Genomic DNA, 14,501 nt, shown 5'->3' with positions numbered 1-14,501 from the left:
GGCTTGATGGGAACACAAGCCTATTCTGCTTGCTGTGTACATCCAGAAGTCTCCACAGCTGTGTCTGTTTATGCCCTGTGTTGTTGTGTGTGTCATACAGGTATTTAGCTTTTCATACAGCTAATTCTGCTCCTGGGCATAGCCTTTTCAGTTAATGTGGCAGCTTTCCTAATCAGTTCCAAGTCTGGGGTCTGTGGGCCAGAAGATGAGGCAGAAAGCAAATCTGAAATACACCAACAGGATCCTCATGGAGCTACTGCTGCCTCAAGTGTTCACCCCAGTGGTGGCAGGCTATCATGGGCTGGAGGTGAGCTGATGACCCCCTAGTTTGTCCAGGAATTCAGCTGCTTAAGGGATATATGGCAAACAGAGAAGTTAGAATTTGTTTTCCTGCACTCTGGATGCCCAGGATCTGCTAGGCTGGAAGCTCTTGATTTCCTGACTATTCCACTAAGCACCAAGATCTTGTCTCTGAAGAGCTTGTCCTCCTGAGGGTTTACATGCTTACTTCAGCCTGTGAAAGACTGGGGGGAATTCACGGCTTACAAATCACCACCGGGTACCAAGGATCCACTCCAGCAGTTGTCTGTGGAAAATGCAAGTGATGGCGGGCAAAAAAAGACAATCAGACTGGATTTCATGTAAATAATTTAATTAGATTTCAATGCTTAAACCACTTGAATTAAATTACATCATAATGCTTCTGCAAAATTGTACATATACTTCCAAGAACTGTGAGAGGAGGCGCTACTGAACTAAAAGAATACTTCAGTACCAGCCAAGCAAATACCCATAATATTCTTATAGTCTTATTATCTGTACTTCTTTAATCTAAGGGCAGTCATCACAGGACAAAGCCCATCATTACAGGAAGAATACTCCAAGAGAATTCCTCTGTAGGTGTGTTTGTTACACAAGATACAACGCAGCATCCATGTGGAACAAGGTGCAAGTGTTCACACCCGAGCTGGCAGCTGCACTGCTTGGCAGCTGCCTGTGCAGCACGTGGGCTTGGGTAAAGAGCACAAAGTAGGCTGCTGGTTTGAGGCATCAGCTCAGCTCGCGTCTGTCTCTTATTGAGTTGAAAACAACAAATGAAGTTCCAATCCTAAGAGTGCTAAGGGAAATGCTGTGATTCAGGGCAGCCATGCACCCCTGCTGCCGCTTGCATCCCTGTCCTGCTGCAGAGTGCAGGACTGTGACAGGCAGCGACGTGCCAGCTGCTGAAGGGAGACATCTGATGTCACCGAGCACCTGGAGGAGCTGGTAAGTGTGCATGTGTGTGTGGGGATGATGCATTTGTTTCCCAGCTGCTCACACAGACATAACCTCTCGGAGACCCACCAATAGTGTCTAAGTTCTAAGCCACATAACAGTATTTTTACCCGCACACTTTCCTTCCAACAGTATCCCTGGAGTGCAAACACCAGCAGCAACCAGCAACCCAGGAGTGCCTCCTGCCAGGTACCCTGGGTACAGAGGATGGGCTGTTTTCCACAGGTAATGACATTCTGAGCTCTCATAGGCTCCCACAACTCCCTGCTTTTAAAAGGAAAGAGGGATACTGAAAAATGAAAGCAACCTAACCCTGCAAAACTGCCATGAGGTGTCAGTGAAGGAGGGAGGGCTGGTAAGGAACTGTGCACTGCAGGGAGGGTCAGTGGCACATGCCCAGGGGTAAGTCTGCAGTTAGTAAATATGGAAAAGAAACCAACAAAATCACAGTGGGGAAGAACAAAACAAGATCTGGGAGAACAAAACCGAACTGGCAGGTCCAAACTTGCACCAAAGCACATGATACCTGAATTCCCACTCGGGGAAATGTCTCCTTGCGTAAGTCTGGTGTTCAAATTCCCGCTTGCCCTGATTCCCTTTTCACAGGTGCTGTGGATGGAATATGATCTGACAAATGCATGTACTGCCAAAAACACCAGTGATCAGTGCATGGCTGGGCACTGATGCTTATGTGCAGGCTCTGCTGGCCTGCTCTACAGCACGCGGGGCTGGTGGCCACCAAAAGGCTCTGCAGAGGATGGCCCCATGCCAAGGTGGCCAGAGAACCCTTCGCACTCTCCTGCAGCCCTGAAGGACACACAGGTTGAGATGCTGCAGGGTTATAGGGAACTCCTGGCTTACCTGCCTAGTCTCACCTCCTGCATCAGCAGAGGCTAACACAACTCTGTGTTTCCTTCAGCAGGGAGAAGAGAGGGCTCTAGCTGCAAGGTTCTGGCAGGTAAGGAAGGATGAAGCAGTTGTTCAGTCACCTCTGGGGCAGACATGGGGCTGTTGTGATGTTGGGTCAATATGTGGTTTTCCTTATCTAACAGAAAATATTTCAAGGCTTAATTTTTTTCCTGGATATCGCTCTGCACCGTTGAAACTTTCCTGAGCCAAAGCAGGAGGGGGATACGTGGTATTGGAACCACAGTTCTATTCAACTCCTCTCTGTGGCCCAAGCACCATTACTTCTAGATCAGCAGCAGCAAGTCCTGTAGACAGACACTGACACCCCTGCCTCTAGCCTAGCTCTTTGAATTCTCCTCTCTATGGCAGCTCTAGTTTGGGATATCCAGCCACTTCCTCAGTTAAGATGTAATCAGCCAAATCTTCACCATTTCCCTTTTTAAAGCTAGTGACTTCCCCATACTAGAACACCACTCTGGGTGCACATTTATCAGCAGGCCACAGGCCACAAAGGGGATAAGCCCATGGTATGTGTTGTCTGTGGTGTGCCTCAGATTGCACTCAGCCAGGGGAGTCAGCTCTCCTTGCTCAAAAGGCTTTGCCACCCCTCCAGGATCTGCCAAAGCTGTGCTCACTGTACAGAGAGGCTCATTGATCGCTTTCCTCGGGGTCTGGTGGCACAAAACCAACAGGGAAACTCTCTGAAACATGCACCTCTCTTCACTCCCTGACCCAGAAAGTGCACCCATGTGCTCTGACAAGTTAACCTACAACAAAGCAGGCGCTGTTCCTAAGCACGCAGCTTGGTAGATGGTATCAGCCAGCCCAGCCCAGAAACCGGAGCTCAGGACCTTTTAGTGGTAACAGACACACCAAAAGCCCACCGGTGCCATCACACAGGGTTTGCTTCCCAAAGTGACCACAGTTCCCAGTGCTTGTGGCCATTTGTTAACACAAACCAATGGGGTGACCAGCTGGGCTCAGTGGACCGGCCATGCTCGTGGGAAGTCACTGGTTTGTTGGCTTCATCCTCCCCAGTCTCGGCACGATCCCAGAGCAGGGCAGGTACTGTTCATGCATTGATGGCATTGGCAACGTCTGCGAACACAAGACGGCTGGGTCTCTGGAGGGCTCCTTGACTTGTCAGCAGAATCTGCATTGAAGCAGTGAAAGATGAGACCCAGCAAGCCTGCCTTCGCTCAGGTGCATGTGCTTGGGCACACACTGCACAGGATTGTAACTACGTTCTGCCCCTTGCTAAGGGGAGACTGGCTGACTAACATGGCATTAACACGGCTGTGATGGGAAAATACAACAGGCCAGTGAGCAAGTCAGCACACCCATGCCAGTTCAATTATCCCCACATCACTGGAGTACTGGCTCTCATTATTTATATGCAGCATGAAAAGACCTGAAACACCAAGAAGGCCTGAAAACATGCCATAGGCTGAACTTTGTTGTTTTAGCCTCTCCCTCTCTTATGTTAAGCCTTTAAACTTGAAATTTTCCAAGCAGAGGTATCTGTGCATCAGCAAGCTCTGGAGGGATCTTGGGTATCCTGCTGGCCAGGCCCTGTATAGGAAGGATCTGCTTTTACTGTGATGGTTTAACTCTGGCCATGTCATTTCTCCCTTTGCCACCTGAAAGGAAATGTTTACTAATAGAGGGATCTGATGTTTTCCCAGTATGTGCTACTCAGGAGGACAAGATCCTTTGCTTTGATACAACAGTATTTCTTGCTTTTCCAGACCAGTGTATGGAACATGTTGACTTTGTATTCCAACACATGCATCTCCTTTGTGCTCTTCAGCACATTAGGAAGCATGTCTTAAGGTAAATACTTTACAATTACAGTTACCACTTGTTATCTCCTCTTTCTGTTTCTGCCCATGCTAGGCTTGCTGCAGGTTAGCTGAAGGTGTAAAGCGTGGGGAAATTGAGAACTGTTTGGGAGAACTCCTGGAACTGGAAAAGCAAGGGAAGCCATGGGCAACACGGAGCGGCTGGAGAAGAATTCAAGAAAGGAGAGACGTCTACTCTAAGAGGAGGCTGCATCACTGGCTAAAAGACATACCTGTTCCAACCGTGCCTGCTGGCTCTGGCTTTCAGATGGGCTTTTTGTGTGGTGGTGGTGACAAAGGAAAGAGAAAACACTGTGAAGGTGGCTGCAAACAATGGTGAGAAACCCTTCTTCCCTGTTTCTCCTAACTCTTGGTACACTGGGGGAGGAGACAGTTTCTTGTCAAAGACCCATGTGGGCAGCTGGCCAAGTTATTAAGCTCTTTCCTAACTCACAAATATAGTAATTCAGTGGTCTCTAGTGGCCTTATCATATCTCAGCATGCCGCATGCCTTTGAAAGCTCAGAAGTGGTCAAAGTAAAGGCTTCTTTCCCTCTTCCCAAATTCAAAAAGAGAACCCTCCTCCCTTTTCTCTTTCTGAGCCATGCCTGCTCTGTGCGCAGCAAGGTTGGCCTGGAGGTGCTGGCAACACCAGATGTGTGATGCCATAACAATGTGCAGGCTTTCTGCCTGTGTTCTTCAGGGCTTGCAGCACAGTTAGCTGTTAGGATTACAGGCTTTCCCTCAGCCAGGCCTTGTTCCACACTTGCATCCTTAGACAAAGCTTGGCTACCTTAAAACTGGGTGGGAATTACTTGCTTTTCAGGGCCAGGACAAAGGAGCCTCAGTATTTTGAGGGCATTGAAACCCTATCTCCCAGAAAATACATTCATCCTAGTGCTCCCTACTGCACATCCTACTGTGGTGCCCTGGGTGGTAAATTGTAGTAAATGCACCCTTAATTACTCAAGTTGCCCTTTTCTCTTGCCTAGTTGAGTAGAGCCAGCACTTTGCCTCCCCAGGCTCTTTGTCCTAGCTGTCTAACCCTTCAGTCTATCCTAAGCACTCCAGAATTCTCAAGCCCCCTATCTCCAGGGCTGGCAGAGATGGAACAAGTACTCCTGAGGTCTTACATGATTTCTTTACCCTCCAACCCTACAAAGAACTCCTTGACTCTGTAACAAAAGCAGTGTAGGGACCAGTGGTTGTAGTAACAGACTCGCTGGTCCCTGCTGCCTACCTTGCTCTGTGATGCCTGGGAAGATGCTGCGTCTCGCCCATGTTCCAGCAGCTCCTGCTCCAGTTCATCCTGTTCCTCAGTGGGATCAAAGTTGTACATGGGCATGAGCTGGTGCCGTAGCTTCTCCAACCTGCCCACGGGAGGGAAGGGAAAGGGTTGGTTGAGAAGGACAGATGCTCAGGCTGCCTTCCCTGCCCAGTGCTGAGGCTTTCTGCAGGCTCTTTCTCCTTCTGTAAAGGGATTCTGCTCTTGTTGCTCTTGATGGATAAGGGTTATGTCCTGTCCTGTCCTGCAGGGATGAGGATAAGAACCTACTGCATACAGCTGGCAGGAGCAGAAGATACCCAGACAGCAGTTACAGGGATTAACTGCCATCACTAAGCTAGCAACTATGCTAGCTGTGACTAGGCATTAGTCACAGAGGAATCAGACATGGATTTAAATTCCTGCAAACCTTAAAAGATCAAGCTTTCTGTGGTGGGACAAAGACAGTGAACATAGTGCCTAGGCACATTGTGACTTGTGACTTTTCCCCCTGTCCTTCTGCCCACAACAGCCAGTCCTGCCATGTCACGCTAAGTGTGCCAGCAGAAGTCCACCTCCGGCTCGAGTGGCCTCAGAGTAGTACTTTGGGGCTGAAATACATAAAAATGAATAGAAAACAATAAAAGAAAACAGGAAAGAGATTCTCACAGGAGGCTGATGCTTGTGGACAGACTGTTCTTGCTCTTGCATCGCCGCTCCAAGTGACAGAGCTATAAACTGTTACCCCATGGGGCCTTCCTCAACACTGGGCTGCTCAGAGATGGAGGATGGATGGGTGGGCATGCTCCTGTGAAAACACTGAGCCCTGCCTTAGGCTGTAGCTGAATTTTGGGGATGGGAAACACACAAGGAGTTACTGGCAGTGTCACCACAAATATCTATTTTGGCAAGCGCTAGGATGACACACTCCCTCCCTGCTTCTATATGGGTTTGCCAATACAACCATTATCTCCAGCAGTGCTACGTTCACAGGCCAAGCATTAGCTGCTCCTGTGGCAGTAGCCAGACCTGGGCTTCATGGTCTGGCTTGGGAATTTTACAGCAGGCAGCTGCCCTTCTTAAGTGTGTTAAGTGAGCATAGCTCACTTCATGGCCACGCCAGGCCTGGCACCAGGAGTCAAGCATGGAGAAGGTACCGTATCTAATGGGTCTTCTTCAGCAGTGTCTCAGCTGTCAGAGACAAAAGAATTAAGATACGTCTCTCTGCATGCTGCTCTCATCTCTGTTTCTAGCCAGTAGCTTAACAAGGAAATCAAGACGCTACGTTTTGGGGTAGATAGCTGCAGCTTAACAGCCTGTCAGCCTTGCAAGGCCAGTGTCATTGCCCAGGCTGTTGGAAAACACAGGGATCTGGGAATGGCTGAAACGTGAGATCTGCACCTCTCATGACAGAGTTCCCAGTTTCTTTGTATACTTGTGAGCCTTTTCCCTGTTTTAGTGCATCCCATAGATAAGCATGAAGAGTTTGCAGGATCCCTAACATCCTCCTGCTGATCCATGTTTTCCTTTCCAAAGCTGCAGAGAAGTCTTTGAAGCTTTGGTGATAGAAACTGGGTCAGCACCATGAGTGCAGTGTCCCTACCCCTGCCTCATTCACACACACCTGATTCCCTGGATAGCCACCCCTTGCACTCTCCCCATCTTGCTGTCTCCTTCCCAATTCTCTGAATTTTGAGGGGCACTGAGATCCCTTCAGCCAACAACAGATGTAACTTACCTCTTCCTCTTCCTGATATACAGAACCTGAAGGAGAAAGAAAACCATCATTATAACAGCCCCAGGAGGATGGGGAAGAGAAATTTTGGGCATGGGGCACACGGAAGGAAGGTGCAGCAACTCTGGTGTCACTGCACACTGAAGCAGGGGGAAGGGAGAAGTGACAACCAAGAATGAAATTCCATATGCATCAGTGTAAGCTTGGTGGCACACCATGGCTGACCCTAAGTGCTCGAGTGGCCTGTTATTAGGTGTGTTAGTAGTAGTAAGAGTATTAGGTGTATTATTATTAGGTGTAGCTCAGCATATTTCTGGTGGCTGCAGGACATGTACTGCAGTTTAAGAGTGGATGAAGAGCCTTCTCTTTGTGATTTCCACCTGTAAGTTCCCTACAGTGCTGAAGTGCTATAACCCCCTCCCCAGTATGAAGGGAAGAAGCAAAGAGGGCATGCTCAGTGACTTGCCTCATGTCAGCCAGTAAGAGTGGCTGTGCTGGGAAGAAAGGGAGGCTTTTGGCCTCCAGAGCCTTGTTCTGAGAACTACGAACGCTGGGTGTTGCTCTTGGGAACTTATGACCATTTCCAGGATAATGTTTCCAGGTTCTTAAGGGCTTTTGGAATAACTCCTCCTTGGGCCTGCAATGAAATGTTGCAGTAGTCCCTCTCTGTAGTCTCCTCTGATGGCTGTATTAGTGAAGCTCTTCCTCTTACGAGGAATGGGAGCTTGCTGCTACCTTCTGTTCTCTGTTGGCAGGTAAATGATGTAGTTATATATCAGAAGAAGAAATGCAATACTTGCATTGCTCATGTCAGGCCCAGAACTACAGTTTCTGAAAGCTTCTGCCTGCAGCATTAGTGGCAGGTTTAGTTACACAGCAAACCCTCAAGCACTTTGCTAATACCCAGCAAGTAGAACCTTGGAAATACAGCCCAGAATGAGTCTAAATAAAATAGATCTATGCTGTTTTCATTCAAAAAAGGCATGACCAAAGAGGAGATAAATGTTTTCAACAGCCTGCTTTAAAAGTCAATTTGGATGAACTTCCTTGCAGGGCCCCAGTGTTGACAAGGTTTAAATCAACGCAGCTGTTCCACTTAAGACAACAGAATTTGCTTTGTGTTCTTTTAACTGAACTTCCTATTGCTAATAAAAATAAACACTGATGCTACATATGGCTTCCTCTAGGCCTGCTGAGCATCCCCATTGGATTAGACCTCAAGGAAACTGCAGAAATACACAAGCACTGGATAAAGGCCTTATAAAGAAAGGGCTCTCAGGAATGATCAGGTCCCAGCAGTTCTGGGTGAACCTTTAGCAGAATGCAAATACATTATTCAACCCAGATAAGTCCTAGAACCCCTTTGCCACCCTCAACAGGCCACAAAATATTTAGCAGGGCTCTCTTACCATAGCTACAGCCAACCCAATCACAGTAATGATCCCAAAGGACAGCAGCATCGTGCTCAGGCCGGGTCCGGTGCTGGTCACATCTGGGATTTTGGTGCTGTTGAAACTGGTAGTCTCAGGGCTTACGGTAGCTGTTTCTGGTACAGTCACATCCAGAGTTGTCCCTGGGTCTGGCCTGGCTGTGCTGGTGGTGCTGTGATACAAGTCATGCACAGAAGGTGAGCTGTAACTCATCCTGTCAGCTCTTGGTAGCTCCTTTGAACAACGTGTTGTCCTCACCCATCAGCTACAGAAGCAGAGAGCTGCCCTTCATATGGTGGCCCCTCATGTGAGACCTGTCCTGTAGCATCACTGCTGATGGTTTTCTTCATAGGAACCTAGGAAAGAATGAGACGAATGAACAGTGCAGAGCTCTCAGAGACAGGCAGAACTTCTTCCAAAGCTTCCCAAGTCACTAGTACAATTGTTGAGAGCAGTTCACAGATGCCTACTCAGAGGAAGATTTTTCAGGGGTGCTGAGAGCCCCCAGAGCCATGCCTTGAAGTCAGTCGTACACTCTCCCCTTTACTGCTTCAGCTCTGCCTCCTTACAGGCACTTGGCAGATATATGTGGGGACAGCCTCAGAACCCCACAGCTTTGGTCTGCTCCAGGCTGAGCCAGGAGGCCTCTATCCACCACAGGAGATACAGGGTTTTCCCGCTTCTCACTCCTGCTGTTCATTTTTGGAAAGTTACACAGATCCCCTTATCAGTGGTAGCATATCCAATAAATGGCACTCGGCTGTGAAGCATCTGTATCTCGGGATGCTTTTTGTTGCGTCCAAAGTAGGACTTCCCTGTTGTGGTAGGCACTGGTGACTGGTAAGTCACTGCACTATCCATCAGCCCACTGTCCCTTGCCCCATGCGCTCTGTAAAGGCAGCTTCCCTAGAGCAGTGAGTTGCAGGGAGTATTTCTCAAGTCCCCCATGAAAGCACCCACTCAAACTTAGTCATGCACTTATTATCACTATTAATTTTAAAACGAGTCCAATTTTGGTTTGAAGTTGTGAAATTTGATGGATCTATTCATGCTGAAAACATGAAAGTCTTCAATTGCTTCATGCTTCTATTGTGCAAATGATCAGGAATTGCAAAACACCGTGGGGATGATCCTATGGGAATTATTTGCAAAACTTTGTTTATAAACCCACTGTTTATAACATCAGGAACAACTGCTCCATGAAAATGCAGCTACCTCTGGACCAGAGCAGTGCCAACCCCGAGAACTACTGCAGCAGTCCTCTGGTAATTTCTTTGCAGTTGAGCAGACATTACATCTCCGGACTGGAATGCAGCCGGACACAGGGGCTAATGAGCTCTGAATAGAAAAAGATGTGCCTGCAAAGATAAATGAGCCATTGTTCTGCTCTGTTCTATTCTAGGCAAGGTTATTGTGCAGTTCCCGTTACCACAACGCCTTCCTGCTGTCCATAACTGCATTAAGCAGCATGATTAACATCTGTCAGTAACGACTGCAGCAGAGAAATCACACCAGGCAAACAGCACCAGCCCGTCCTGTGGTCAGGCTGCAGCATGAGTAGCCACCTGCACTTGCACAGCACTTGTTCTGCGTCTCCCTGAACAGGTAAATCTCTCGCCACACCTGCAGGATCTGATTCACAGGAGTTGCTGTGGCAGCTGTCAAACTCCCAAGAGTTTCTAAGAGAAATGTGAAGATAGCAGTTGTGGTCTGGTCCCATCTAACGCCATGCTGAGACACGAGTTCACTGCAGCTGAAAGGGGCCACATCCTCCACTCCCCACCAAACCACGCATGCTGAGTTTAAACCATGTGGCACCAGGATTTCCCAGACCATTTCTGACCACAGTGGAGCTCAGGTTTGGCACAGTCGGCACAAAGAGGGCAAATTTGAAATCCAAGTGCTACAACAACAGCAGCAACTACAGCCCAGCACGGCAAGGGAAGGGATTGTTGAGCAGGTATTGGGCAGATGGAGCAGCTGCTCAGGGAGAATCACTGATTTGTGCTATTCAGGGAAACTTCCCATTACAGTAATTCAGAGTTTTAAAAAAGCCACAACCAAGGAATCACAAAGTAGAAAAAAGAGCCTAAGTAGAGGAGGGAAGCAGGCCCAAGGCCTTTGCAAAGTACGGCTCTAGATCTTAAACAGCTCCTGAATTACAGAAACAAAAGGGGTTACACCTTCATTTCAGTGCGGTGTTAGTTTTGGAAAAGCACTGGAACTTGGATGTTGATGCTGATGCCAAGCCTTGGGTAAGACCTCTTTTGTATGGACCACACACTGAGCTGCTGTGCATTGCTCCTCTGAATAGTCAGGCTAGGTTAGAACTAGACAGCAGAAAATCTGTTCTAAGTGGGAATGGGGGCTTCTGTCCATGCTGATGGATTCCCAAGCATAGAGACCTACTTCTAAAAGCAGTCCTGTATGAAAGGACCTGGCTTATACAACCAGTTCTATGTTCAGATGAGGGTATTTCTGCTCCCAAGCCCCTTCTGCTCCAGGTTGCAGAGGGCCAGATGGGGAGGCTGAGTGCAGGGCCCATGGCTTACAAAGCTAGGGCTGGGAGCCGCTGATCTTTCCCACCACCTTTCCTTCCCCACTTGTCATCCTGGTGCTGGAAGTTTGAGCTGCAGGCTGGGCACACTTCAAGTCTCTGATGGCTGCACTAGGGCCAGGGACTGCTACTACCTATTGCTACCAGGTTCAGCATAGTCCATGCACAAATAGATGAGGAACCACATCCTCAGCTGCTGCTGGCATTCTTCCATTGCCTGCACCACCAGAGCTTCTCACATAGCCAGGGCTGGTCCATGCTGGGCTCTGCTGGGTCTGGAAGTAAGGAGAGCATGTTTCTCCCCTAGCCAGCATTTCCAAACCAGTCTCTGGTACGCGCTGCGGTGGCCAACACCTCTGAGATGAAGATCATCACGTCAGGCACTAGCTTGAGGCTGCTGGCTTTTCTGAGCCTTGGTTTTAATCCCTCTGTGCTGCAGCTTCCTCTCGGGTATGCCAGGAATAGAGGGTTGTGTCACAGGGATGAAGGTGGCTCACAGGGTCTCTGAATGAAGAAGGCAAATAATAACTAGTATTTTTGCTGCACTACTCCACCGAGATGAGGTGTCTCTAGTCATTCAGAAGTGCGAGCAGCACCGGGCTGCTGTTGCCTATGGGATGTGGCTTCCCAGTGTGAACTTGTGGCTTCGTCTCACCCTGCTATGGGGCTGACCCGTCTCCAGGGCAGCCCCCAGGGTAGAGGAAGCCCTGGCCGCGGGTGCCCGCTGTCCCGGAGCACCTCAGCCGCCGCCCACCCACTGTCCCAGCCCTCCCAGGCACAGGCGAGGGGCCCCTGACCAGCAATGTCCCCGCTCCTCCGGCTCCGCGCTGACAGAAACGCAAGCAACGGCCGGCCCCGGGGCCCTCTCCGGGCAGTGCCACCAGCGGCTGTCTGGGGATGCTTCCCCATCGCAGGGGCCGTTTCTGGACGGATAACGGGTTGTACGGCCCTTCCCGCTCCGCAGCGCTCCCCGTGCGGGGACGGACCGGCCGCAGGGCTCGCAGCCGGCTCCCCGCTGCGCTGCTGTCACGCTCCGCGCCCCCGGCTCCGCCACCCGCAGCGCTGCGCCTCGCCCGGCCGGGCCTCGCCGGGGCGAACGCGCCAGGCACGGGACCGGGGTCCCCGCCGCCGGGAGGCCGCGGCAGCCCCCGCCCGCAGCCCGGCCCGGCCCGGCCCTGCGCTGCGCTGCGCCCCTCCCCGGAGGCAGCCGCCCGCCGGGGCCGGCACTTACAGAGCGCTCCCTGCTGAGGCGTCCGGTGCCCCCGGAGCGCCGCCGGCGGTGGAGGGGCGGGGGGGGAGAGGGGGGCGGCGGGGCCCCGCAGCTGCTCACGCACCGCCGCACGCCCGGCGGCCCCGCCCCTCCGCTCGGCGCCCCAGGCCATTGGTTGGCGCCCGCAGGGCTCGTCTCGCGGTTGGTCCGTGCCCCTGTCAGTCACGCGCGCGGCGGCGGCGGGCCGGCGGTGAGGTGATGTGGTGGCGCGCGGGGAGCGGCGGGGTTGCCCTCACACCTCGTCCCCGAGCCCCGCTGTAGGGTGCGGGCTGGGAGGCGGCTGTTAGGGGCAGCCGGTGGCGGCTCCAGCCCCGCCGGTGGCGGCAGCCATGAGGTGAGGCGTCGCTGTTGCGGACGCGCTCGCCTGTGAGAGGCCCCGGGCCTGCCGCCTCCCAGGTAAAGGGACCCCGCTCCATGGCCGCGGTGCCAGGCGGGGTGCTTGGCCTCGGTCAGGGTATTGCGCGCGTAGGGAGGGCCGGGCCAGCTGGAAGCAAAGCTGCGTTCCGGTCCCGGCAGTGTTCTCTGGGGCTCATGTACCGCCCGAGAGCCGCTCGGTCACCAGAATGAGGTGTGGATGGGCAGCTCCCTGGCTGGCAAGTGGGGCGTCGTACCGCCACCCTGGTACGGGCCTAGGGGCCCGCCCGGCTGAGTACTGACCCCGTGGCACACAGGTACCAGCTTGTACTGGGCAGGCCCCAGTTCCTGCCCGAGCCTGTGAGCGGAACAAGGAGTGTGGGGCAGGGCCGAGCCTTTCAGCAGCCACCACTGTTTGTGTGGGACCAAACCACACAACTGTGGGGAAACATCTGTTCCCCGCCTGTGTGCAAACAGGTATTTGCACTGAGAAGTAGCGTGCAAGGAACCTCACATCAGTACCTGGTCTGCTTTGTTTTAGGAATGGTAGTAGTGGCAGCATTGTTCCAGCCATGGGAAATTAAAGATTTAGCTGCCTCCCTAACAATAACGGTTAATGTTTTATTCCTTCAGTGTTCCTCTTTTGGTAGTATCCCCAAAACAGGGCTTTGGAGTGTGGAGCTGCTTAGGTAAAGCCTGGTGGTCAGACTCCTTATGCATAACATAAAGACAAGTTTTCATAGGGGCTGCTTATCTCTGCTGGAGGATAATGAAGATGGTAAGGAGGGAATCCTCAGGCTCTTTAAGCACCCACCCCTTGTCAGGAGGTAGCAGATAAGCCAGTCTTGAGACCTTTGCTGCAGAGTGTGCCCTCTTCTGTCTCTCTGAGCTCCGGTTTGATTTTGCAAAGGAGGGCCTGACTTCTCCTCCAGTTTTGCTGTGCAGCAAGGGCAGGGTAGGCCCCACACTGCTGCCTGTGCAGGTGCTCCGTGCAGTGTGGTCCAGGGCTGCTGCAGCTGACCCAGCCTCCCAGATCTCTCTGTAGCGTCAGTCCTACAGGGCAGCACCCTGGCTGTTTAGTTGTTTGTCTGGTGGTTTTTTGGAGGACGGACTGTTGTGGCTTTTCTGAGAGGGTGACAGAAAGCAGCCATTAATAGAGGTATGGGAATGGATGCTCAGGGAAACCCACAGTGGCCCCACAGACTGTGAGTCAGAAGGGAGGGAGGCCCTCATTTCTGATGGATCGCAGCAGGAAGGCAGTTTTGTTTGTCTCACACAGTTCCAAGTGTGATATGCAGCAGCTGTTCTGTAAAACTTCATCTCCTTTGTCTCCTGCAGTTACCTTGTTTGTTTTCCTTCTGTCTGGCTATGCCTGTTCTGTTCTTTAAGAGACTGACTTCTTTCTGGCAGGGTTTGCCTTTACTGGCCTTTGTATCTTTCAAGTGTTTCCCTTCCCTCTAGTTGTACCTTGTGAGTTTTTCTTCCTTCTCTGCTCTTAGCAGCTCAGCCCTGGCGTTGTGGCCCCTTGTTTGCTCTCTGGGGATGGTGGCAGTGTGGAAGACCCTTGATTTGTGAAGTCAAGGTCTTCTGTGGGCACACCTGCTAACCCAGGACTTGTGGTTTATGAACAGAGAGAGGAATAAAAGAAAGAATCTAGGAGACACTTAAGGTGTTCCTGCAGGGAGCCAGGATGGTCCACTTGTGGGGTGAAGAGCCAAGGTCTGGATCTGGAGGTCGGTGAGTCTGTGGGTTTCTGGGACCAAGGACAGGCAGAGCACTGTGCCTGTATTTGATTTTGCAAAGAAGGTCCTGACTTCTGACAAGAAGGCACGCTTGCTTCTGCCCTTGTAGCTCTGGCCTGTGGAGG

The 14,501-nt window shown here is 51.3% G+C and overlaps 1 protein-coding gene and 1 long non-coding RNA gene across 13 annotated transcripts; both read right to left on the bottom strand.

Annotated features, from left to right (window-relative positions):
- Nucleotides 1–635: 635 nt before the first annotated feature.
- On the bottom strand, nt 636–1,836 carry LOC133271853 (uncharacterized). Its single transcript, XR_009744278.1, has 2 exons — nt 1,236–1,836; nt 636–1,196 (listed from the first exon to the last, which is right to left on the bottom strand). It is a non-coding gene; the product is annotated as an uncharacterized LOC133271853 (long non-coding RNA).
- A 14-nt stretch (nt 1,837–1,850) lies between these two features.
- On the bottom strand, nt 1,851–12,343 carry CUNH3orf18 (chromosome unknown C3orf18 homolog). 12 transcript variants are annotated; one of them, XR_009744276.1, is made up of 9 exons: nt 12,242–12,323; nt 11,145–11,514; nt 9,669–9,811; nt 8,712–8,809; nt 8,433–8,625; nt 7,027–7,052; nt 5,265–5,394; nt 4,259–4,403; nt 1,851–4,149 (listed from the first exon to the last, which is right to left on the bottom strand). XR_009744276.1 is itself a non-coding variant. In XM_061458291.1 (9 exons), the coding sequence occupies exons 2-8, from the start codon at nt 11,164–11,166 to the stop codon at nt 4,290–4,292; spliced, it is 621 nt and encodes a 206-aa protein (XP_061314275.1). In that variant the 5' UTR covers nt 11,167–11,514; nt 12,242–12,323; the 3' UTR covers nt 1,851–4,149; nt 4,259–4,289. The 12 variants fall into 12 exon arrangements, 10 of the variants coding, with proteins under 10 accessions (XP_061314275.1, XP_061314276.1, XP_061314272.1 ...); XR_009744277.1 differs by having other exon boundaries at nt 1,851–3,337; XM_061458291.1 differs by having other exon boundaries at nt 4,259–4,298.
- Between the last annotated feature and the right edge of the window lie 2,158 nt (nt 12,344–14,501).

The sequence above is a fragment of the Pezoporus flaviventris genome, unplaced genomic scaffold (assembly GCF_033815535.1).
Source record: "Pezoporus flaviventris isolate CSIRO_AGI_PZ_B2104156 unplaced genomic scaffold, CSIRO_AGI_Pfla_v1 ptg000026l, whole genome shotgun sequence".
Classification (NCBI taxonomy): domain Eukaryota; kingdom Metazoa; phylum Chordata; class Aves; order Psittaciformes; family Psittacidae; genus Pezoporus; species Pezoporus flaviventris.
Note: the sequence above shows the minus strand (reverse complement) of the source record. Positions and strands in the feature narration are given on the sequence as shown.

Coding starts and splice junctions, on each gene's coding strand:
- CUNH3orf18 (XM_061458286.1), bottom strand. CDS start 11,166: ATGCTGAACCTGGTAGCAATAG. Junction 9,812..11,144: donor GCTGAACCTGGTAGCAATAG/GTAGTAGCAGTC, acceptor TTATCTTTGCAG/GCACATCTTTTTCTATTCAG. Junction 7,053..8,432: donor TTGGGTTGGCTGTAGCTATG/GTAAGAGAGCCC, acceptor TTTCTCCTTCAG/GTTCTGTATATCAGGAAGAG.